This window comes from Protopterus annectens, chromosome 4.part1, assembly GCF_019279795.1.
Source record: "Protopterus annectens isolate FY-2018-M chromosome 4.part1, PAN1.0, whole genome shotgun sequence".
Classification (NCBI taxonomy): Eukaryota; Metazoa; Chordata; order Ceratodontiformes; family Protopteridae; genus Protopterus; species Protopterus annectens.
This window is the reverse complement of record NC_056734.1, coordinates 274,532,452-274,558,796: the sequence shown is the minus strand read 5'-3', so window position 1 is coordinate 274,558,796 and position 26,345 is coordinate 274,532,452. Positions and strand designations below refer to the sequence as shown.

Genomic DNA, 26,345 nt, shown 5'->3' with positions numbered 1-26,345 from the left:
GTCCAATTGATAGTTCTGGGGAGAGGCAATCAGGTCTATAGCTGGGCTCACTCATTTGCTTGTCAACATGTTGAAAATCCTTGGTTCCAGTTTCCACTCGTGTGGGTCCATGAGGTTTCTGCTTAGTCCATCTGCCAGTGAATTTAGTTTTCCTGGCAGAGTTTGAACTTGTAGATGCACTTGGTAGCTCAAGGCTGTGTTCCACAATGCCATGGCTAGTCTGCAGAGGGGGTAAAAATGGGTACCCCCCTGCTTATTTACGTACTACATAACAGTGGTGTTGTCCGTCTTTACCATTAATTGTCCTGGAAGAATGTGGTCCTTGAAGGCTGTCAGGGCATTCTGTACAGCTAACATTTCTTTTTGATTGATGTGCAGGTGCATTTGACTTGGCTTCCATTTGTCCTGAATGCACTTCTCTGTCAGGTGAGCCCCCCATACATAGTCTGATGCGTCTGTTGTTAGGGTTTGAGCGGCAGGGAGTAGTGTGAATGGTAGTCCCTTGTTTTAGTGGCAGGCCTCTGCCCACCAAAGGAACTCTAGGCATAGGCAAGGTATGATAGGAATCATTGCTTCTAGATCCTGAGAATGGTGGCAACATAGGCTTTTTAGATACCATTGTAGTTTCCTCATATGCAATCTTGCATATGGAATTAGAAGAATGCAGGAGGCCATGAACCCCAAGGCTTGTAGTATTTCACTTGCAGATAGCAGGGTTTTTGTGGCCACTTGTTTGAAGTAGGTTGTCAAATGAATTTGTTTCTCTGGCGTGAGGAAAGCCATCTGGGAAGTTGTATTCAAGCTTGCTCCCAGGAATATAATTTGTTGACAAGGTACCAGGTGTGATTTCTTTTCGTTTATGGTGTACCCTAGACAAGTTAGCACCCTCTGTACAAAGGCCAAATGATTCAAAAGTATGTCCTGGCTTTCTGCCTGAAATAGACAATCGTCCAGGTATGGATATATTTGAATATGTCTTTGCCTGCAAAATGCAATGACTGGAGCTAGGCAGTTTGTGAATACCCTGGGTGCAGTAGATAAGCCAAAGGGCAGTGCAGAGAACTGACAGTGCGTGTAGTCTGCTTTGAAGCGTAGGGATCTTCTGCAAGATTCCCTGATTGGGATGTGCAGATATGCTTCCTTTAAATCTAATGTTGCCAACCAGGCATCTTTGCCTAGCATAGGAAGCAACTGGTGAAGAGTCAGCATCTTTAAATCTGGATTCACCAAAACGGTGTTTAGAGTAGACAGGTCCAGGATAGGATGCCATAAATTGTCTTTTCTGGGTACCAGGAAAAGTCTCGAATAGAAACATTGTCCCTTTTCTTCTTCTGGTACCAACTGAATAGCCCCTATGCTTAACAGAGAAAGTACTTGCCACTGATTTGGGTGAAGATCTGGCAAACCTCTTGGTGTTGGTAATGTGTGGAAGTGAAATCTGTATCCTTGGGACACTGTATTTAAAAACCATTTGTCCTGGGTAATGAGTTCCCAGTTCTTTGCATGAAGAGCAATCTTTCCCCCCAAAGGGGCAGTCAGTTGGGAAGTGCTTAGAAGTTTTAAAAAGAAGTCATTGAGACAGTTTATCATAGGGGGAGTTTTACTACTCCCAGATTTGGAAATGGAGGGCCCCCCCCCCCCCCACTGCTTAGTCCTGTGCGTACCTTGGAACTGAAGCCTGGGTGCTCTGCTGGATCTGGGTTTGGACTGAGAAGGTCTAGTAGAGGCATGAAAAGACCAATTCTTAGAAGGCCAATGCCTACTAAATCTTGGAGGTTGTACTTGTAAGAAATCATTAACAGCTTGCATAGATTTAGCTTTTTCCTACATCTTTTTACAAACAACTTCTGCCTTGTTGCCAAACAGGTGGTCCTGATTTAAGGGAGCATCCAGTAATTTAGCTTTAACATGATCTGGCAATGATTGCTCTTTAAGCCAAGCATGCCTTCTAAGTACAGACCCAATTACAGCAGCCCTGCAAGATGCCTCTAGTGAATCAAAACCACATTGCAAAGTATGTTTTCCAACTTGTTCGGCAGAATGCATTAAATCCTGTAAATCCTTACTTTCAGCACAATGAGGAATCAACATCATTTTCTGTTTAAGCGATCCAATAATATGCTGCTGATACTTTAACATATGAAACTGGCAGTATAAGGCCCTAATGGCCAAAGTTGCAGAAGTGTATACCTTCTTACTCTACTCAGCACCCTGGAGTCTCTAGCAGAGGGGGGTAGGATTTTTGGCAGTAGTAGCTTTAATGCCCTTGGGTCCCTGTGAAATGGTCTCAGGATCCGCAGTAGGATTTTTGAAAAGGAACTTGTAAGAGTCAGGAACCCTGTAATATCTATCAGGTTTTCTGGGAGCAGAAGGTAATGAGTCAGGGGCAAAACTATTTTCAGAAAAAGCATCATCAACAATGTCTAGTACAGGAGGTATGGCTAAAGGCCTTGTGCTGGGGCAAAAGTAAGAAATCCCTAAGCCTCTTTTTAGAATCAGAGAAATCCTGATTTTCCCAATGAAAATGCTCCGAGAGTATGCAAGGTTTCACCAAAGAGAAATCCTCGGGGGGATAGAGTCCTCAGCATCAGAATCCTCATAGGTAGATAAGGGATAAATCCTAGTTATCAGAGGAAACAGAAATTTCAGAATCCTGGTCAGTAGTGTCATAAGCAAAATCAGTCCTAGGTCTCTTAGAGGGGGAAGGTTGGCTTCCCCTGATTAAAGTAATAAGGTCTTCAGCAATTCTTATTTGTTTTTTAGGCATAGAGGCCTGACCATGAGGTCTGGGCATCAGATTTCTAGGCATGGCTCGAGTTTTAGGCCTTGAATAAGAAGATGGCGTTGGTTTAATATGCAAGTCAGTAGACCTGAATACACCCTCAGAAGTCGGTGCCTGTACCGAGGCTCCGGACCCATCCAAGGTAAAGACATCCGCAGGTTCCACAGTTGAAGCATCTCGTGGCATACTTGACTCCAAATTGGCCTCAGTAGAGGCCTGCAAATCTGAAGTAGCGGGTATCAGGGGCTGCGAAAGCACCTCCCTGAGTTCCGACGAACTGGTGACTAGCTTAAGAGAAGCGTCATCGGCAGCTTTGGACCTAGGCGGCCTGTTTCTGTCTTTATCTTTGCGTTTTTTCTGAGTGTCGGTAGTCGGATGGCTTACTAAAGACATATCGGGATAATTGAACCGAGCACCAAAATATTTAAAAGCAAAAACATACCGACGGATAGCTCGAGGTTTAAATAAGGCACAAAACTGACAGCGAGGTACGTCGTGGTCAGGGCCTAGGCAAGGAATACAGTACGAATGAAAACCTTTATGAGGTATTTGCTTTCCACAAGAAATGCAATTATTTACTTTTACTGACATCGGTTTAGAGCAGGAAAAAGTTTACCCAACGGGGTACTTAGCTTTTAGTTGAAGACTTCGGTTCTGAAACTAGAAAATGAAAATTTCATGAGTCGGCCGACCGGCACTTGCGAACTACTTCTGCCTCGGGCATTGCACAGCAAGAATGACTGATGTAATGGCATCGGCTGCATATTTTATACCCCTGACGTCACAGAAGACGAGACAGCAACCGAAGCAGGACCCAAGACTTTGTTAATCAGGCCGACATCAAGAGCGCTGATTAACTAGGGCGACATCTACCATTTCCTCCTCCTCTGCCTCTGGAGGAGGATTCACTCTGTGTGTCCGGAAAGACCCTCTGGTTCTTTTTGAACCACATTTTACCTCCTCTCTGACTTTGGGGTATGGTCGAGAGGGAACAGTAAAACGGACTCCCACGGCAGAGAGAGTCTTTCTTTCCTGCTCACACCAAGTGAGTGTTTCTTTCACCTTAGGACCAAACAATGAGGAACCATAAAACGAGGCGTTGGTGAAGGTGGACTTGAAAGGCTCCGTAAAAGTACACAGGTGCTTCAAGGAGTGGCGCCTAAGGGCAACTGCTGAACCCGCTGCTCTGCTCGCTCCATCAGCTGCATGGGAGATAAGCCACATGGAGGAGTTAACCACAGAATTTAGGGTGGACAACTGAGCAGAAATCCTGTCAGGGACTCCCTCCGGACAAACACCCTGTATGGAATCTCCTAACTCCTTCAGGAGATCCCTCTGTAACCTTGTGAAGTGAGTAAGATAGTTCAACAAATGAAGGGTAAATGCCGCTGAACTAAATACACTCTTCCCAAATCTGTCCATCTGTCGAGACTCCTTGTTTGGTGGATGAACAGAGGAAGAAGTCTCCGCCAATCCTTTCTTCGTGGCTGCTGCCACCACCATGGCATCTAGGGGAATGCTTTTAGACAAGAACTCTTTACCAGGAGGGGCAGACAGAAACTTATTTGGTCTTCTGAGAACTGGCTCCACGGCATCGGGAATATACCATACCTTTCACCTAAACAGATCCATTAGTTTGTCAAAAGGTGGAAACACCCAAGAGGCAGAGGGTTGAGACCCGAAAGCCTTCAGGGTACACCGACTCCTTATCAAAAGGGTTGACAGTGGGCCAGCCGCACCTCTGCTTCAGGATCTCAAGGATGTCCACAAAAGAGACATCATCAGAGGACAACTTGGGGGACCCTTCCGACTCCTCGAGGTCAGTGTCCGATGTGAGAGACTCATCCTGGGAGTCAATATGCTTCCTCTTGCACACCCTCTTCTGGGGGGGGGGGGCTCCTCGAAGGGACATTCTGGGGAGGCGTTGGAAGAGTGGGGGCCACTAGCTGGTGGGCTCATGAGGCTGCGGGTCTTTGCTGTCTCCGGAGAGAGTAGGTGCTGATACTGAAGTAGGTGCCCTGGGGGGAAGAGTGCTTGTACCACTGGCAGGGGCTGTAGAGTGAGACAGCACGCTCCCCATCACCTCAAATGCCGACCTCTCCGGCTACGAAGATCTCCTCTGCTCCGAAGGGACAAGGGTAGGTGCCAGAGCCATCGGCTCTGAGAAAGATGCAGGATCCGAGCTCACCCTGGCCGATGCACCGAGAGGAAGGCTCTGAACCGAAGAAGATAGATTCCAACCGTCTCTGTCGGCACCAACAGGAGAGTTTCGATCCCTGGACACGACAGACTGAGCCGAGCATGTTGGAGCCGAACTCGGCTCCAATGCAGCAACAAAGGGATCCGGAACAGAGAGCTCCTCTGCTGGCACCAAGCACTCCAGCTCGGAAAGGCCAATACGGCTCGGAGGAGGAATAACAGACGAGGGCAAAACTGGAAAAAGTGGCTCAGTAGCTGACTGGGACAAAGGCGCAACAATTTTGGCAGAGCAGACTACTTCAGTAGTCTCAGCACTACCCTCTCCACAACTTCTTCCGAAAAGCTCCTGGAAGACATTGTAGGGGATCTTGACCTGGGGGGCACTGGAGACTTGAGAAGTAAGGAGACCGGTAGGACATCTACAGACCAGCTCCGAGAAGCAGAGTCAATTGCTGCTTCCAATGGCTCAGAATTCGGCACCGAAGCACCTGCTACCAACTCTGATACCATGGTGCTCTCCTTCGGCTCCGAAGACTGAGGAGTCGAGAAGGCAGATTTTGGTAATTTGGAAGGTGGCTCCAAGACACCAGCTGGTGCCGGAGAAGGCCTTTAGGAGATTTCGGTTTGGATTCAGATCTAGAATTTGTAGACTTGGAAGAAGTTGACAAACTAGATAAAGCTTCTTCAAAGGTTAGTTTCACAAGATGCTTGAGTATAGTACAGTTGTGTACACTTACCATAAATGTAGATGTTTGAGTGTATTCACTGTTGCAGTCATTACATTTGGGTAATCAGCTGGCAGGTTGCCCTCAGTCGGCCTGAATTCCAAACTCTTGGGTCTTGCGTCGGTTACTGTCTCCTCTTCCATGACGTCAGGTCGTCAGGGGTATAAAACATGCAGCCGATGCCATTTTCTTTAGTTTTTCTTGCCCCAGATGTCAGGTGCCCATAAAAAGGTAACAAAAATATTTAAATGTATATATACATGCATCAATATAAACTTTACCTTCGTCTACAAGCAAATACACCACATAAGTTGTAGAAGACAGAGAAGGAAAGATAAACTCCAGAATGACAGGGGGATGGCAGGTGGGTAACCTGGACTACAACAGTGAATACACTCGAACATCTACATTTATGGTAAGTGTAGACAACAGTACTATGTTCTTCGTGTTTCACTGTTGCAGTCATTACATCTGGGTAGAATCCCAAGGCTATGGTTGGGAGGCTGGAGCTAAACAGCATTAGGTGCGGCTAAAAGGCCCTGCAGAACTGCAGTGGCAAAGCCTGCCCTGGACTTGGAGTAGAGAGGCAAATGATAATGCTTTGTAAAGGTGTGAACAGAACTCCAAGGAGCAGCCTCGAGAATGTCTTTGGTTGGTACTCCTCTGAGAAAGACTGCTGAAGTAGCTGCAGCTCTGGTGGAATGAAACCTAATGCCCTTGGGCACAGGTTTACCATGGTGGAAGTAGCAGAAACGGATGCAGTGGCTTATCCACTTTGACATTATCTGCTTTGAAATAGCCTTTCCTTCTGATCCTGCAGCATATGTCACTAGTAATTGCTCAGTTTTTCTTAGAGCTTTAGTCCTGCTCAAGTAGAATCTTAGCTGTCTGCGTACATCCAAAGAATGCAGAATTCTCTCCCCCTTGTTCTCCAGATTTGAATAAAAGGTTGGCAGATGAATTGTTTGAAACCAAGAAATAAATAGCAACAGTATTACCAAACCAAAGAAAAACAAGCTTCAAAGCAGGATCTTACCAACGTAATCCACAAAGTAAACGAGTGCCAAGTGGGTAGTTGCAAGAAAATTTATGGATATAAAACAAGCGCTTTCGCTCGGCTAGATACCGAGCTTTTTCAAGTTAAAAATGAATTAAAACATTGGAAACAGTGCCATTTTATATATCTTTCCCTATCACATGGTTAGCTAGTTAGCTGTTAGTCTCAAGTCAATTAACAATTAGTGAGGAGTGCTACTTTAGTGAAGCAATACTCATAATTTAAAAAGGAGAAATGCTCATATGTTTAAAAAGAAATACCCATATTACAAAGCGTTGCACATTTGAAACATAAAATACACTGTTTAAAAATGTACGTGCTAATGCTCATGTATTAACTCTAGTAGCAAGTGTGTATACATATAAAACCTGTTAAATGAACTGCATTATCAGTTATGTTAAAAAATGTATTCCTGTTGTTCATAATTTTTGTGTTAAATATATTTGGTGAATGTTAAAACAATTTTAAAAATAGTAGAAATAGAAAACATACATCTGTAGAGAAAAAATTGTTGAAAAAGTATACAAGCATAAAGTTTACTGTAGTTAAAAGTCATGTTGCAGCAGACACCTACAACAGTGAATGATCTTACTGTGAAGGGTGTGTCTACTTACAAACCTACAAGCGAGCTCTTCTAATTTTGAGAACACTGCTGATGTTAACACTCTCATTTAAACCTGGGGCTCTACTTGCTTCTAACCTGAGTTGCCAGAAAAGTTCTCTATATTCTAGACTTGTTTCCCAGTCGCCACCACTAGCATTGGGAAGTACTTGTTCCAATACCAAGAACTTAAATTTGAAATTCTTGCAAACCAAGGAATGCTTATATAAAGCATTTGATTCCTTTTGTTTAGAAATGTCATGTAAATGCTCATAAATTCTTCTTCTAAAAGGCCTTTCTGTTTTGCCAATATAGAAACTAGTGCAGGTGGTACAGAACCCTAAGTATACCACTCCTTTGCTGCCACAGTTTGTAAAAACTTTAGGTCTAAACAGAAAGTTCCTAGAAACAATGTAAATACTAGGGGTGTCGAAAATAGTGTTACACTGTTTGCAGGCACCACATTTAAAGGTGCCTGCTTTGGGCAATTGAGTGTTCGTTCTGGTATGGTTGTTCTTCAAAAATTTCTTTGAGGTTGGTGTCCCTCTTTCTAATAAACTTTGGGTGTGGTGGTATAATATTTTTCAATTCATCATGTAGTGAAAGAACTGGCCAATGTCTGTGGAAAATTTCTTCAACTTCAAAGGAGTTGAGACAGTAAGTATAAATGAGCCTGCCATAAGTGTGGTCAGGCTCTTTAATGTCAGTGTGATGAACAACCACATCTGCACCTAAAAGAGGGGGTTAGAGGGTTTCTCTGTTGCCCATGACCTGTTGGGCTAAAGTAGTTAAAAGTGTTAAGGGGTATCCTCTTTCAAGAAATAGAGATTTTAGGAAGTCAATCTCTTCTAAACAATCGTGTGTAGTACTGGACATTCTAGAAGCTCTTATGAATTGTCCTTTGACAATGCCCTTTTTCTGATAGAAGGGGTGTCCACTCTGAAAGTGTAAGTATGTATTAGAAAAGGTTGGCTTCCTATACAGTTTAGATTGGAATACATTATTGACCCAATCCTTGTATAAGGTTACATCAAGGTAATGTAGTTCGTCATTACTAATCGTATACGTAAAAGATAAAAAATGGGTGGTTGAGTTTAAATACTTGATGAAATCCAAAAATTCATCATGGGTTCCTGCCCAAAAATGCATATATCGTCTAGGTACCTCTTGCAGTGCACTAAATATTGTACCCAGGTGGTAGAAAAATAAACCTTTGTTCCCATCTATGTAAGACGGTGTTAGCATAAAAGGACGCACAAGGAGTGCCCATAGCTACTCCTTTTTTCTGCTTGTATATTTCACCATTAAAATGTATATAGTTGTTTTCTAAAATTGTTTCCATGTATTCAACTAACAGGTTAGTTATAGTGTTGCCCAGATTGGTTTCAGTACTTAATACTTCATTAAACCACTCTAAGCCCACTGAATGTGGAATACTTGGGAATAGATCAACTATATCTATAGTGATCAAAAGAAGTTCCGGTTTGTAAAAAGCATGTTTTATTCCTTTGAGAAAATCCCAGGAATCCTTACAAACGTGTTCTAATGATGTTCCGAACTGTTTTGTTACCTGGTCAATAAATTTCCCTAAAGGTTCTGTAATGCCTCCTGCCCCAGATACAATTGGTCGAAACTTTAAAGGGTCAACCCCTTTGTGTATCTTGGGGATTCCGAAAATAACAGGGATTCTTGGTTTGTTGACATACAAATAGTTGTAAAGCTTTTCATTAATAGCGCCTTGAAGTAGGTGGTCAGTTAACATAAAACTAATCTTCGAATAGGCGATATTAGCCTCATTTCTAGATACTAGCTCATACTGGTTAGAATCCTGCAACATGCTGTAAATGTAGGTATCATAATCCGAGTTGTACATCAACACCACCCCTCCCCCTTTATCAGGTTTCATAACTCTAACATTCTCTTTCTTGAGATAGTTAATGAGTCTGAGTGCTTGTTGGTCTAAGTTGGTTGGAGATGTTTTAGCTACTTTGGACCGGAATGATCTAAGGTCCCTATCAACAAGTTCCTCAAAGACCTTAATAGATGGGTGGGTGAGGGGGTTGAAAGTACTACTCCTACTCAGTTTGTTTTTGGTATAGGGTTGCCCCTTGAAGTAGAGTGTAAGATTTAAATTCCTTACAAAAAGTTTCAAGTCTATAAGAGTGTTCACTATATTGAGGGGGCGTAGGGGTACAAATTGGAGACCTCTGGTTAGCAAGTCAAAGGCGTCCTGCTTAATGTCAACGTCTGTATAGTTGAAAATAGTAAAATTATCTTTCTTGATTACAACGTAGTTACTACCATGTGTAAAGGACATGTTATGTTCATTCTGAGACACATTGCCAGCTTGACATGCTACTATCTCCTGTTCCACCCTTGAGGTGTCTGTTTTTGTCCCCTCCCCCCCGTTCTCCCGGGGGGTTGCTGAAAATCCTGGGGGAGTTCCTTCCTTCCTTTGTCAGCCAGCCTTTCGCTTCTACGAAGTGGTTCACTATATTTTAAATTGTGTTCTTCGGGAATGTTCCCCTGGTTGTTGTTATTGATATAACTACCCACATTTGGTTTATTGACCCATCGTGATCTACCAGGCAGTGGATATACCACCCCTTCACGATATTCAATGAGATCACGTTCTAATTTACGTACTTTTCGGTTAAGGATTCTAACACAAGACTGATCTACTTCATCAAACACTTTATCATAGTTGACACACCCTTCACAGTACGATCATTTACTGTTGTAGGTGTCTGCTGCAACATGACTTTTTAACTACAGTAAACTTTATGCTTGTATACTTTTTTCAACAATTTTTTCTCTACAGATGTATGTTTTCTATTTCTACTATTTTTAAAATTGTTTTAACATTCACCAAATATATTTAACACAAAAATTATGAACAGGAATACAGTTTTTAACATAACTGATAATGCAGTTCATTTAACAGGTTTTATATGTATACACACTTGCTACTAGAGTTAATACATGAGCATTAGCACGTACATTTTTAAACAGTGTATTTTATGTTTCAAATGTGCAACGCTTTGTAATATGGGTATTTCTTCTTAAACATATGAGCATTTCTCCTTTTTAAATTATGAGTGTTGCTTCACTAAAGTAGCACTCCTCACTAACTGTTAATTGTTAATTGACTTAAGACTAACAGCTAACTAGCTAACCATGTGATAGGGAAAGATATATAAAATGGCACTGTTTCCAATGTTTGAATTCATTTTTAACTTGAAAAAGCTCGGTATCTAGCTGCTTAAAGCTTGTTTGACATCAATAAATTTTCTTGCAACTACCCACTTGGCACTCGTTTACTCTGTAGATGAATTGTTTGGTTAAGAGCCACACTGGAAACCACCTTAGGCATAAATGTAGGATTTGTCCTCAGAGACACCCTGTCTGGGTAAAATATGATAAAAGGCTATAGAGCCATGAAGGCCTGTAGCTCAGAAACTCTTCTTGTTGAAGTAATTGCTAGTAGCAGAGGTGTTTTCCATGATAAGAACTTTATATCAGCGGTAGCAGCTGGTTCAAATGGGGGCAGGGTGAGCTTTTCCAACACATAATTGAGGTCCCATGCAGGTAATGGTGATCTTCTAGGAGGCTTTAAATTTTTGACTTCTCTAAGATACTGCTTTAGTAAAGGATGAGAAAAGATTGGTGGCTCTGTACTGTAATGAGCCGAAACGGCAGAGCCATGGATTTTAATTGATGAGAAAGATAGGCCTTTGTCAAGCATCTCAGTTAAGTATTGTAATATCTGAGGAATATTTGGTTCTGCTGTATCAGTTCCTTGTGCTCGATTCCAAGCACAGAATCTCTTCCATTTATCAGCATAAGATTTTCTAGTACTAGGCCGCCTGGCTTCCAAAATGACATCCATCACAGCTTTACTGAGAGGTGTTTTCCGTATAACTACATGATCAGCCATGCTGCCAGGTTCAGTGTCCAGAGTTGAATGTGCAGGATCTGATTGTTTTGCTGGGACAGTAGTTGAGGTCTTTGAGGTAAGGTCCAAGCTGTGTATTGAAACAAGTTCCTTAGGATTGGGTACCAGTATTGGTGGGGCCAGTCCGGGGCAATTAGTATAATCTTTGGTTTCTCTTGTCTGACTTTTAGGAGGACCTTTGGAAGAAGAGGCAGAGGAGGAAAGGCGTAAACTGATACGTTTTTCCAACTGAAGGATAAGGGGTCCACTTTCCATGCTTGTCTGTGTTAAGTCCTTGTGCAGAATCTTTTCAATTGATAATTTTGAGGAGAGGCAAATAGATCTATGTCTGTGCTGCCCCATTTCTCTATTATCATGCTGAAGACTTGTGGATTTAGTTTCCACTCGTGAGGATCCATAAGGTTTCTGCTTAAATCATCTGCCAGAGTATTTTGCTTTCCTGGCAGAAATTGAGCTTGAAGATGTATTTGGTAGGTCAAAGCTGTGTTCCACAGTGCCATGGCTAATCTGCAAAGGGGGTAAGAATGTGTGCCCCCCTTGCCTATTTATATACCACATGACCGTGGTGTTGTCTGTCTTTATCAGTAGTTGTCCTGGATGAAGTAAGTCCTTGAAGGCTGTTAGGACATTTTGAACAGCTAGCATCTCTTTCTGGTTGATATGTAAATGCATTTGTTTTGGGGTCCATATGCCCTGAATGCATCTTCCTGCCATGTGGGCCCCCCAGGCATAATCTGATGCGTCTGTTGTTAAGGTTTGGCTGGCAGGGGGTAGAGTGAAGGCCCGTCCTATGTTTTGGTGACATGCCTTTGCCCAACATAGAAACTCCTGTTGTAGGCAGGGAATGAGAGGAATCATTGTTTCCAGACTGTGAGAATGTTGACTCCATAAACTTTTTAGGTACCACTGAAGTTTCCTCATATGCAGTCTTGCATATGGAATCAGTAGGATGCAGGATGGCATGAAGCCCAAAACCTGCAGAATTTGTCTTGCAGAAGACTGGGTTTTTGTTGCCATCAGTCTGAAGTAAGTAGTTAGTTGCTTTTGCTTGTCTGGCGTTAGGTAAGCCATCTGGGCAGTTGTATTCAAACTTGCACCCAGGAATGTTATCTTTTGAAAGGGCACCAGTTGTGATTTCTTTTCGTTTATTGTGTACTCTAGGCATATTAGAAGCCTTTTCACAAATGCCAGGTGTCGAAGAAGATTGTCCTTGTTCTCTGCTTGAATGAGACAGTCGTCCAAGTAAGGGTATATTTGTATACTGTCTGCAAAATGCAATTACTGGTGCCAGTCACTTGGTAAAGACCCTGGGCGCAGTAGATAAGCCAAAGGGCAGTGGCTTAATGCATTAAGCCAGCCTTGAATCTGAGGTATCTTCTGCACGATTGTCTTATTGGGACATGCAGGTATGCCTCTTTTAGGTCTAATGTCACCAGCCAAGCATTCTTGCCCAGCATGGGCAGAAGCTTTTGCAAAGTCAGCATTTTGAATTTTGGAATGTCCAGGTATGTGTTCAAAATCGATAAATCCAGTACTGGCCGCCAGGAAATAGCCTTTCTGGGTACCAAGAACAGTCCTGAGTAAAAACCTTGTCCTTTTTCCTGTTCTGGTACTGACTGAATGGCCCCCATATTCCATGAGACACGTAACCGGTTTCTGTGCCTCTGCCCACTGATTTTTGGCAGATCTGGCCAACCATTTGCCATTTGGCAGAGTGTGGAAATGGAATCTGTATCCCTGTGATACTATGTTTAGTATCCACTTGTCTTGGGTTATTAACTGCCAATTTTGAGCAAAAAGTGCTAATTTTCCCCCTAAGGGTGCTGCCAAAAGATAAGTGCTTGGTGTAGGCAGAGGGAAGTCATTGGGACTGTTTTCTGCAGGTTTGCGCTTTATCTCCTCCAGATTTGGAGGTAGAAACGCCCCATTGCTTTGACCTGTATGAATCTTGCGCCTGGTATCTGGAGCCCTTAGGGCATCTGGATTTGCCCCTTTGAGCTCTGTCTGACACAGGAAAGGACCAATTTTTTGTAGGACAGTGTCTACTGAATCTTGGTGGCTGCACTTGTAAGAAGTCTTTAACAGTTTGCATAGACTTAGCTTTGTCTTCCATTTTCTTTAAAACCTCTTCTGCCTTAATACCAAACAGAGTATCATGCTGTAAAGGTGCATCTAGCAATTTAGCTTTAACATGATCAGGCAAATTTTGTTCTTTTAGCCAGGCATGCCCCCTAATCACAGATCCAGTAACTGCGGCCCTGCAGGAGGCCTCTAAGGAATCTAAACCGCATTGCAAAGTATGCTTTCCAACCTGTTCAGCTGCATGCAATAATTCCTGCAATTCTTTATTTTCTGCACATTCAGAAATCAACATAATTTTCTGTTTCAGCAATCCAATAACATGTTTTTGATACTTAAGCATACGAAACTGACAGTTTAAGGCCCTGGTTGCCAAGGTTGCAGATGTATAAACCTTTTTCTACTCATCTGTCCAGTGCCCCTGAATCTCTGTCAGAGGGGGAAGGATTATTTTCTGTTGAGGCCTTAACTCCCTTTCAGCCCTGTGAAACTGTTTCAAGATCAGCAGCAGGGCTTCTAAATAAAAATTTATGTGAGTCAGGGACCTTGTAATATCTGTCAGGCTTACTGGGAGCCGGAGGTAAGGAGTCAGGGGTCAAGCTTGACTCCGAAAACACATCATCCACAATGTCTAAAACAGGGAGAATGGCAAAAGGTCTGTGCTGAGGGAGAAGGAAATCCCTGAGCCTCTTTTTTGATTCTGAGAAATCTTGACTCTCCCAGTGAAAATGTTCCCTCAAAGTATGCACGGTTTCTCCAAAAGAATAATCCTCAGGAGGAGATGCAGATGGTATAGAGTCCTCTGCATCAAAATCCTCATAGGGAGGTATAGAAAATTCCTGATCAGAAGAGGAATCAGAATAAACAGAAACCTGATCTTAAGATTCATAATCAGTGTCTTGCCTAGGCCTCTTATCTGGAAGGGGATGGGTACCCCTGATCAAGGTAATAAGGTCTTCAGCCATTTTGATCATCTGTTTTTTTAGGCATAGAGGCCTGTGCACGTGGCTCATGTGTCAGTTTTTTACTTTTAGAAGTTGCTTTTGTCTTTGGTTTTGCAGCTGTCGTCGGTTTGATATACAAATGTTGAGGTCTGAATACACCCACAGAAACTGGTGCCTGCTCAGCGGCTCCAGACTCATCCGAGGGAGATATATACGTCAGTCCAATACCTTGAGTATCTTGCGGCATGCCGGACTCCACATGGGTGGCGGTAGAGGCCTGCGACTCAAAGGTAGGGGGTATCAGGGGCTGCAAAGGTGGCTCACTAAGTACCAGGGAATGGCTTAGAAGAAGCTTCGTCGTTGGTTTTGGATCGCGACTGCCTTTCTCTGTCCTTTTCTTTGCGTTTTTGTGTACTCCGGTAGTCGAATTGCTATCCGACGACATTTCTGGGTAATTAAATCTGTTTCCAAAATACTTTGAGGCAAAAATATACCGACGCTTAATAGTGCGTTGGTTAAATCTAGCACAAAACCGACAGCCAGGCATGTTGTGATCAGGGCCTAGGCAAGGAATACAGTATAAATCGAAATCCTTATGAGGTATTTGCTTCCCACAAGTAATACAATTATTAACTTTTTTTGACATCGGAATGGAGCAAGAAAAAAGTTTCCCCGACGGGGTACTTGGCTTTAGTGAAGACTTCGGTTCTGAAACTCAAACTCGAATATTTCAGTAGTTGGCCGACCGGCACTTGCAAAATGCTTCTGCTTCAGGCACTGCGCGGCAAGAAAAGTACAGTTTTGTACCTACCATAAATGTAGATGTTAGAGTGCTCACACAGCTGCAGTCATAACAGATGGGTTATCCTGCCGTCAGGCGGGTCCTCGGTCGGCCGAATTCCAAAGTCTAGGTCCGGCGTCGGTTGTCGTCACTTCTTCCCTGACGTCAGTGCGACAGGGGTATAAAAGAGGCAGCCGACGCCATTTTCTTCAGTTTTTCTTGCCCCAGATGTCAGGTGCCCCCAGAAGGAAGGCAAACATAATGTTATGCAAAGATGCAATGTTGATAAATCAAAAACAGCAGTTGCAAGCAAATACACCATAAAAGAATACCCCAAAAAGGTTATATGAAAAGTGTGTGTCATAAGCCTGTCCTAAGAGGGGATGGAGGGAGGGAAACCTGGACTGCAGCTGTATGAGCACTCGAACATCTACATTTATGGTAGGTACAAAACTGTACTATGTTCATCGTGCATACAGCTGCAGTCATAACAGATGGGTAGAATCCCAAAGCTAAGTAAGGGTGGCAGGCACTAAGTGGAACTAGGAGGAGCTAGGATGCCCTGCAGGACTGCTGTGGCAAAGCCCGCTCTAGATTTTGAGTATAGTGGGGGGTGATAGTGCTTGGAGAAAATGTGCACTGAACTCCAGGTGGCTGCTTCCAAAATGTCCTTGGTAGGGACCCCCCTGAGGAAGGCTGCAGAGGTAGCTGTGGCTCTGGTGGAGTGGGATCTGATGCATGCAGGCACAGTTTTTCCATGAAATGAGTAACAAAAGCGTATGCAGTGGGCTATCCATTTTGAAAATGTCTGTTTGGAAATAGCCTTTCCTTGAGCACCTGCAGCATAGGACACAAAGAGTTGCTCAGATTTCCTGAATGGCTTTGTTCTGTCCAAATAGTAACAAAGTTGCCTGTGAATGTCCAAGGAATGTAGTAGTTTTTCTCCTTTGTTTTGTGGATTAGGATAAAAGGTAGGTAAGTGGATAGTCTGATTCAAAGCTACACTGGATACTACCTTTGGCATAAAGGCAGGGTTGGTTCGTAAGGAAACTCTGTCCTGATGTAAAATGATGAATGGCTGCATAGCCACGAGGGCCTGTAGCTCCGAAACCCTGCGTGCTGAGGTGATAGCCAGAAGAAAGGCTGTTTTCCATGACAAGTACTGTAACTCTGTTGAAGAAGCTGGCTCGAAGGGAGGGAGGGTCAGCTTTTCCAATACGAAGTTGAGGTCCCAAGCAGGGACTGGTGGTTTCCTTGGGGGTTTTATATTCTTTGCCCCTCTGAGGAACTGCCTTAAGAGAGGATGAGAGAATAAAGGAGGATCTGTGTTGTATTGTGCAGAAATGGCTGAAGCGTGGATCTTGATGGAGGAGAAGGAAAGTCCATTGTTTAACATCTCAGCTAGGTACTGTAAAATTTGAGGTATATTTATTACCCAAGGATTCTGTCCCTTTTCTCGATTCCAGGCACAAAATCGTTTCCATTTGGAGGAGTAGGCCTTTCTAGTAGAAGGTCTTCTGGCCTCCAAGATGACGTCCTGCACCTCCTTGGAGAGGAGAAACTATTGGGAAATCAAGGAATTCTCCATGCAGCTAGATTTAGAGTTTTGAGATGGCTGTGAAGAGTTTTGTAGTTGTGCTGGGACAAGAGAAGAGGGACTAGAGGTAGGGTCCATGGTGGGGAATGTGTCAGGCTCTTCAGGAGCGGATACTAGTGTTGTCTTGGACAGTCTGGAGCAATGAGAATCATTTTCGGCCTCTCTGCTCTGGCGTTTAATAGAACTTTGGGCAGCAGAGGAAGAGGCAGGAAGGCATAGACTGTCAATGTTGTCCAATTGAAGAAAAGTGCATCCACTTTCCAGGCCTGTGGATGATAGGTCCTTGAACAAAATTTTTTCAACTGGCAATTTCTGTGGGTAGCAAACAGATCTATGTCTGGCTGTCCCCATGCCGGAGTTATCTTTGTGAAAACTTGAGGATGCAACTTCCATTCGTGTGGATCTGTCATATTTCTGCTTAGGTTGTCTGCCAGTGTGTTTTCCTTCCCTGGCAGGAATTGTGCCAGTAGTTGAATTTGCAATTCCAGTGCTGTGTTCCATAGGGTCATGGCTTGCCTGCACAGGGGGTATGAATGATTTCCCCCCTGTTTGTTTATGTACCACATCACTGTGGTGTTGTCTGTCCTTATCAATAGCTGGCCTGGATGCAGTAGGTCTTTGAAGGTCATAATAGCCTTTTGCATGGCTAGCATTTCCTTTTGGTTGATGTGAAGGTGCTTTTCTTTTCGGGTCCATTTCCCCTGAATGCACTGATCTGTCATGTGTGCTCCCCAGGCATAATCTGAGGCGTCTGTTGTGATGATTTGAGTTGCTTGAGGTACACAGAAAGGAAGACCTGTGTTTCTTTGGCAAGCTTGAGCCCGCCACATAAATTCCTTTTGAAGGCATGGAATGAGTGGCATAATTGCTTCCAAGCTGGGGCTGTGTTGAGGCCATAAGTTTTTTAGGTACCAGTGAAGTTTCCTCATATGCAGCCTTGCACATGGGATTAGTAGGATGCAAGATGCCATGAATCCCAGAGCCTGCAGGACTTTCCTTGCAGTTAGCCTGGTGTAAGTTGCCGTTTTTCTGAAGTATTGAGACAGTTGCCCTTGCTTGTCTGGCGTGAGGTAGGCCATCTGGGTGGTTATAGCCAAGCTGGCACCCAGGAAAATTATTTGTTGAGAGGGTATTAGTTTTGATTTATTTTTGTTGACTGTGTATCCCAGCTAGTTCAACAGTTTTATTACAAATGCCAGGTGCTGCAGTAGTATGCCCTTGCTGTCCGCTTGGATCAGGCAGTCGTCCAGATATGGGTAGATTTGTATCCCTTGTAGTCTCTGCAGAAGGCGATTACTGATGCCAGGCATTTCGTAAGCACTCTGGGCGCAGTAGATAAGCCAAAGGGAAATGCAGAGAATTGGTAATGGGTTGAACCTGCAAGAAATCTGAGGTATCTTCTGCAATCTTGTCCGATAGGGACATGCAGGTATGCCTCCTTGAGGTCCAATGTTACCAGCCAAGACTCCTTGCCCAGCATGGGAAGAAGCCGCTGTAATGTGAGAATCTTGAATTTTGGCACCTGTAGATATGTGTTTAGGATGGATAGGTCTAAGATAGGTCTCCAATCTTTGTCTTTCCTTGGTACCAAGAATAGTCTGGAATAAAACTATTGACCTTGTTCTTTTGCAGGTACCTCTTGAATTGCTTTCATGACCATGACAGCTGAAATTTGTTTTTGTGCCTCTGCCCTTTGATTTTGTGGCAGGTTTGGCATGCCTCTCATTTTTGGAAGGGTGTGAAAGTGGAACCTGTAGCCTCTGTCTATAATGTCCAGAATCCATTTGTCTTTTGTAACAATATGCCAATTTTTTGAGAATAATGTCAGTTTTCCGCCCAAAGGTGCTGCCATTAAAGCTTTGCTTGGCAGGTGTAGGGGGAAGTCATTGTGTCTGTTTTCTAAAAGACTGTGATCTATCTTCTCCACCTCTTGGGGTTGGTGCTTGCCACTGTCTGGCTCTGAAAGATCATTGAGGTTGCCCTCTACCCCTTGGACGCCTGTATCTGCCCCTTTGAGGTCTGTCCGTGGCTGGAAAGGACCAATTTTTTGAAGGCCAGTTTCTGCTGAAACGTGGAGGCTGTACCTGCAGGAAATCTTTCACTGTTTGCATTGATTTCGCTTTTTCCTCCATTTTCTTTAGTGCCTCCTCAGCCTTAACACCAAACAATACATTTTTTTGAAGAGGTGCATCTAATAATTTAGCTTTGACATGATCTGGTAAGATTTGCTCTTTGAGCCAAGCATGCCTACGTATAACAGACCCCGTAACAGCAGCTCTACATGAGGCTTCTAAAGCATCAAAACCACACTGCAAGGTATGTTTACCCACTTGCTCTGCACCATGCAACAAATCCTGCAACTCTTTTAAATCTGGTTGTTCTGGTTGTGTCATCTTGCTTTTCAGCTGAGATATCAAAAACTGTTGATACTTTAACATATGGAACTGACAGTTTAATGCCCTCGTGGTTAAAGTGGCCGAGGTGTACACCTTTTTCCCCCACCTTTCTAAAGCTCTGGAATCTCACTCTGAAGGTAATGGGTTTTTAGCAGTAGAGGCCTTAATTCCCTTGGGACCCTGTGAAATTGTTTCTGGGTCAGCAGTATGGCTTTTATATAGGAACTGGTGAGAATCAGGAACCCGGTAATACCTGTCTGGTTTAACAGGAGCTGGAGGCAAAGAATCTGGATTAAGGCTGGCTTCTGTGAACACATCATCCAATATATCTAAAACAGGAGGGATAGCCAGAGACCTATGCTGGGGGAGCAGAAGAAATTCCCTGAGCCTTTTCTTGGAATCTGAGTAATCTTGGCCTTCCCAGTGAAAGTGTTCCCTCCATGTATGCAGGGTTTCCCCAAAAGAGAAGTCCTCGGGGGGGGGGGAGACCGAGGGAATAGACTCCTCTGCATCAGAGTCTTCGAATGGAGAATAGGCATAATCCTGGTCCTCAGATAGTTCTGAGGTAATAGAAGCTTGATCTGAGGAAGGGTAGTCTTCCTCTAATCTGGGCCTTTTGTCAGAGGGGGGTTGAGAACCCTTGATAAGAGTAATCAAATCCTCAGCCATTTTAAGCATCTGTTTTTTAGGCATGGTGCCTTGAGAGGGGGTCTGAGGAACCTGTTTTTTGGTTTTCATGACTGCTTTAGATTTAGTGAAGGCTTTAATAGAGAAGGAGGAAGGTCTGAAGACCCCTTGAGAAATGGCAGGCCTGTCTAAATTCTGAGTTTCCCCGCCAGGAGTGGCGTCGGTATCTGTAGTAGGAATGGGGGCCAAGGAGCCTGTGACCTCGGGTACTGAAGACACCGGTAATGCATTGTCAACGGTACTCAGAGGCTGCGTAGGCGCCTTGCTGAGTACCGGAGAACCGGTAGTTGACCTTAGCGTCGTTTCAATAGGAGGTGCGGACCTCGTATGTCGGTCCTTATCTTTGCGTTTTTTGCTCAAAACTGGAGTCTGAGTATCCGACGACACAATATATAATTAAATTTTTTGCCAAAAAAGTGAAGGGCGAACTCTGCCCGACGCTTAATAGTGCGCTTGTTGAATCTAGCACAAAAACGGCAGGCCGAGACGTCGTGGTCTGGGCCTAAGCAAGGTATACAGAAAGAGTGGAAATCCTTATGCGGTATTTGCTTCCCACCTGAAATGCAATTATTAACTTTGTCTGACATCGGTCTGAGGCAAGAAAAGTTTCCCCAACGGGGTACTGAGCTTTAAAGAAGACTTCGGCTGAAATACTTTCGTAAATCTCAGGAGCTGGCCGACCGGCACTTGCGAACTGCTTCTGCTTCTGCTTCGGGCACCGCGCGGCAAGAAAGACTGGGGAAAATGGAGTCGGCTGCCTCTTTTATACCCCTGTCGCACTGACGTCAGGGAAGAAGCGACGACAACAGACACCGGACCTAGACTTTGGAATTCGGCCGACCGAGGACCCGCCTGACGGTAGGATAACCCATCTGTTATGACTGCAGCTGTATGCACGATGAACATGACTAAAGAAAATGGCATCAGCTACATGTTTTATACCCCTGACGTCATGGAAGAGTAGACCGCAACCGACGCAGGACCCAAGACCTTGAAATTCAGGCTGACTGAGGGCAACCTGCCAGCAGATTACCCAAATGTAATGACTGCAACAGTGAAACACGAAGAACATCAGCTTGTTCTTTCTCTCCTGCAACACTCTAGGAGAGAAAGCATGACAGAACAAGCATGATTCCTGCAAATGGATGGCCTCCCAAGCAGTAGACACAGCTACTGTGGCCATCCGTTAATGACATTTTCTGGGAGCATTTCATGCACTTTTTGAACTCACACGGTTTATGCTCCTTACTATCCTCAGACATTGTACAGACACACACACACACACACACAAAAAAACAGAAAGAGAGAGAGAGATATATGAGGACTAGGTCCTCTAACTAAAACGGGCCTAGCCCTTCAGAAAGGTTACACGAGGACTAGGTCCTCTAAGTTAAACAGGCCTAGCCCGGTGTAACAGAAAGAAAAAACTAGGTCTTTTACCTTAAACAGACCAAGTTACTAAAACGCACACACACAGAATTCAATCACACAGGTAAGAACTGTAGATACCAAAAAAAAAAAATACAATTCTCTGTAAACCTAATAATAGGCAGAAAAACTAGCAACAGCAATCCTAGAATATCACAAGCAGATCCCCACCAAAAACAACAATATTACAGAATACAGATACAACAACAGGAGCCCCTTTTGATTAGTAGCGGAAACAAAAGAAAAAAAAAACGCCACAACTAACACTTCTACTTAGTCAAAAAAGCGCAAAGGCACCTAACTAACTGGCACACAGGATACCAATAAACTACTAAAACTACTAATAAACTAGTTCACTAAATTTAGTCAATAAGGACCAACAAGGAAACTGCCTATAAGATAACAACACTAAATTGCAAAATTCGATATGAATGTAAAGAATTTGAAAAGACTTAGCCAGAGCCAAGAGAAGCACATCCGAACTAGTCGACGCGGCAAACGAGATCTGGGGATTGCACTGGTGCACCACGGGATACTTGCTTAGTCACGAGCCAACCAGAAGTCTTCCAGCTTGAAAATCAGCTCTGAACCCATATGTAAAAATGAAGGTGAGATTGGACTACTTAACATTCTTTATTTTCTGCACAATCTGGAAATATTACCATTTTTTGTTTAATGAGATCCATAATATGTTGTAGACATCCGCTGGTTCCATAGCCGAAGAAGCATCTGGCGGCATACTAGGCTCCAAATGGGTCTCAGCAGAGGCCTGTGAATCCATAAAAGCAGCCATCAGTGGATGCAAAGGCGCCCGAGTACCAGCGGACTGGCAACTAGCTTAACAGAAGCGTCGTCGGTAGTTTTGGACCTATGCAGTCTGTCTCTGTCTTTATCCTTACGATTTTTCAGAAGATCGGTAGTCGGATGGCTTACCAAACCATTTTGGAATACAGAGATCGAGAGCAAAAGAATTTAGCAACAAAAATAGCCCAATGACCAATGGTTTGGGTGTTAAACAAGGCACAAAACCCAGAGCGAGGGACATCGTGGTCTGCACCTAAACAGGTGATGCAGTAAGAATAAAATCTCTGTGAGGTATTTGCTTTCCACAGGCAAGACAACTGTTAACTTTTTATGACATCGGTTAGAGCAAGAAAAAAGGATCCCAACGGGGTACTTAGCTTTAGAAGACTTCAGGATTATCAACTCGAAAAACGAAATTTTCAGGTAGCGGCCGACTGGCACTTGCGAACTGCTTCTGCTTCGGGCTCCTCCTCGGCAAGTAAGACTGATGTAATGGCGTCTGCTGCCTGTTTTTATACACCTGACGTCATGGAAAAAGCGACAGCATCCGATGCAGAAATACTAATACTCTGGTATTTGGGCCGACTGAGTGCTACCTGCAGGCAGATAACCCAAGTGTGATGACTGCAACAGTGAAACACGAAGAACATCCCTCATTTGAATTTGCATTGAAAGATTTCCTCATCATCCTATTCACATCTGCTTCAGTTGAACTTCTGGAGGATCAAGAAGACGAAGCAATGGATGAGGTCCTGGAGTGTTGGTGTCTGTCCAGGAAAGGAGATGGGAGATGAAAGGTTACTGGAGCCAGAGTGTGAGGGGATCGGATCAGAGGAGATCCATCTTTATGTTTACTTGGATCTGACTGGGTCAGATCCAAGGTTTTAGACTTTGGATCTGATGACTTAGCTACTTTTGAAGGTGACTCCAAACTTGAAGTAGAAGAGCCCGATACCTCCGAAGGACATTTTTAGCTTCCTTATCACCTTTCTCAGAGGGTTGAGCCCCAGATGCCATAACAGAAGATGATGAAGGCATTAAACCCCCTCAAATATTAATTTATTCTTACGGTCAGTAAGGGCCCTTGGATTAACCCCCCTACATATTTCACAGCTAGAATGGGCAATGCCTAAGCAATACACACAACTTGTGTGCATCACACAAAGGGATCTTATGGCCGAAGGCCTTACATTTTTAAAACCATAGGTGTTAATGACATTACTACTGAAAAGTTTAAAAAGAAAGAGATAAGAGATTTTTTTTAACTAATTAACTACGAGAAAAAAATACCAACACGAGATAACAGAGAAATACCTAAAAAGATAAAAGAAAAGGAATTACCAACAATGGTTATTAAACACTACACACTATAAAACTGTAACAAGGGCAAGAGAGGATAAGCTAAAAAGATGGAAGATTGAAAATTCAAATACAGAAGATGATTAGGAAAAAGTTTTTTTTTTAATTACTCACTAACCACAAGAAGTACTTAACAGCTAACAGTGATCAACGTCTGAAAGCAAAAGCGGCAAAGGAGATCTGAGGTAGGGTAGGGGGCAAATGCATTATGGGTAAGAGAACAGCCTGAGAGCTTTCAATATTCCACAAGCTGTGAAAAGTGGCTGGGTTGGATCCAAACCCAAGAGTTGAGGAATGAATGAAAATGACATCAGATCAGTTTATAATAGCCATCACGGAGGCTCTTTGATGTTAAATTCCAAAATGTTTAAAAAAAAAAAAACACAGTTGAATTTTAATTAACAGCTTTGCTTGTAAGTTTGTTTTATAACCTTTTTTTGTTAGCTAAAATCAGTTTGACAGTCTTTTATGACTAAACACAGACAAAACTATGACATTATGCCACATGTCTATGTTAAGTACTCCATCTATCTATAAATGTGAATTGCAGGTTTGGTAACAAACAGATTTTAAGTAAAGTTAAACCAGCTGAAAACTAAACATCATAATTAGTTGCCTTGATGTACTTACATTCCAGTCCAGAGACGTCACATCTTTGTTACTAGGTACATCCTGGCCACCTTCTCTTATACAGTGTCTGAGTACAAGTTGTGTTGGACCACTAGTGCTATTCTCACTCAAGTTCCAGATTCGAGCTGTGGAGTCCCCAGACCTAAAACCAAGATACAATTTCTTAAGAAAGGTATGCAGGGTTTTACCAAGGAATGCAATATAGGTATTACCAAATTAATTTGTTTCATCTGGTAAAAGGAAAAAAAAAAAACAGATACTTAAAGGACAACTCTAACCAGAAACTGATGTACATAATTTCATTTCAGTTTAATCTTTAAGGTAGTATTGACGACTTTGTTTTATTCCAGGTGATTTTATAATTTGTTGCACATTTTACATTTTCACTTAGTGGTACAGATTAAGTCAGATGATGGGACTCTTTCCTATGAGGAAAGAATAGTTATACAAGAACTTACCATAACCTTAGAAGTCCTTCTCTTCCATGTTGCAGTATTTATAACAGTAGGAGAGTTGCTGCCTGCAGCGCTGACATCCAGCCAGTATATCCAAGTCTTGCTTCAGGAGGGTACATGCGACGTCCTGCACTAGGACCAAAAACCAACATAGGGTATAAAAGTGACATCTGCACATACCCTCTTCAGAATGGACTGCCATATACACTAGTACTCCTGGAGGGTCCAAGATGGTAGACCCTAGAGATTCACATGTAGACTAGAATAAGGGTACTCATTAGGCTGTGATCAGTGGACAGGCTAAAAGGAAAGATGACACTATGAAAATATGCCCACAGGCCAGTAAGGTATAATAGGCTTGGGAGTCAGAGGGGGCAGGTATGGAGGGACTGAACACTGCAACATGGAAGAGGAGGACATCTAAAGTTATGGTAAGTTTTTTCACAACTATTCTATGTACTTCTATTCACGTTGCAGTACTCATAATAGAGAGAGTGCCAAAGCTTTTAGGTATAAACCTGAGAGGAGAAGGGATGGGGTTCCTTGGTCAATGAGACCCTGAAGACTAGAACTGGGATCCCAGCTTTAGCACTGGAAGCTAATTCCAGTTTGTAATGTTCGGTGAAGGTGTGCACCGAGGCCCAGGTGGTGGCTTCTATGATTGAAACACAAATCCACCCCCTTGAAAAAAGTAGCCAAGGAAGCAGCTGCCCTGGTAGTGTGTGATTTGACCTGGCCTGTAAGGTTTTGCCATGGACAGAGTAACATTCCAATGGATTTAGAGATCCACGAGGAAACGGTTTGTTTGGTGATTGCCTTCCCTATAGCACTAGGGTGAAAGGAGATGAAAAGTTGATCAGATTTCCTAACAACTTTGGTTTTGTCTAAATAATGCCTCAGTTGTCTGTGTGCATCCAGAGAATGCAGGGTCCCCTCTGAGGCATTTTGGAAGTTAGGGTAAAAAACAGGCAGGTTAATGGTTTTGGTTTAAAGAATACTTGTGTAAAATCTTACCATAACCATTGATGTCCTTCTCTTCCATGTTGCAGTATTCAAGTTGTGGGATTTCTTGCCCTCAGGCGACTCGTACGTTGGCTTCTATACAATAGCTTCAGCTTGGCTGCTGCAGCTGCGTGGGTCGTCACACGTAAGGCCTTAAATGTGACGTCTGCAAGCACAATCCTCAGAACTTGAAGCTCAGCAGGTAGAGTAGAAGGCCCAGCAGGAGAAGATGCCAGTGGTGTCAGGTATGGGACTCTGGGGTCCATCTACAGCACAGATAGGTCCAGGGTGAAGCTGGGATGAAAGGAGGATGATGAGGGGGTTAATGGAGGGTGGGAAGGAATACCACAACATGGAAGAGAAGGACATCTATTGGTATGGTAAGATTTTACACAACTACTCTATATCCTTCGATTCCTATGTTGCAGTATTCTAGTTAAGGGAGAGTACCCCAGCTTAGCTGGATGAGAGGGTGGCGGATGCAGAAGAGGATTCCAAAGCGCGCTGTAGGATTGCCCTGGCAAATCCTGCACGTGCTCTGGAGACTTGGTCTAGCTTGTAATGTTTGGTGAAAGTGTGGATAGTTGACCATGTGGCTGCTTCCATAATGGAAGCTGTGTCTAGACCACTTAGGAAAGCCTTGGAGGCGGCCAGTGACCTGGTGGAATGGGCCTTTACTCCCACTGGGATTTTTTTTCCCATGGTGAAAGTAGCAGAGACGGATAGCTTTTCTGATCCAACATGCGATGGTTTGTTTGGAGACTGTCTTGCCCAATGCTCTGGGATGGAAGGAAATTAGAAGTTATGTACCTACCATAACGTTCCATGTTAGTTGTCTTCTCTCGCCTTCTTTCTTGCTGGATG

The 26,345-nt window shown here is 43.5% G+C and overlaps 1 protein-coding gene across 2 annotated transcripts in view; it reads right to left on the bottom strand.

The window, feature by feature from the left end:
• The window catches only part of TBL1XR1 (TBL1X receptor 1), a 3,130,276-nt gene that overhangs the window by 1,485,195 nt on the left and 1,618,736 nt on the right, over positions 1 to 26,345 (bottom strand). For both annotated transcript variants that reach the window (XM_044070133.1, XM_044070134.1), the window contains one exon: positions 24,025 to 24,166. In XM_044070133.1, coding sequence (XP_043926068.1) covers positions 24,025 to 24,166 — 142 coding nt within the window. The remainder of the gene's footprint in view (positions 1 to 24,024; positions 24,167 to 26,345) is intronic.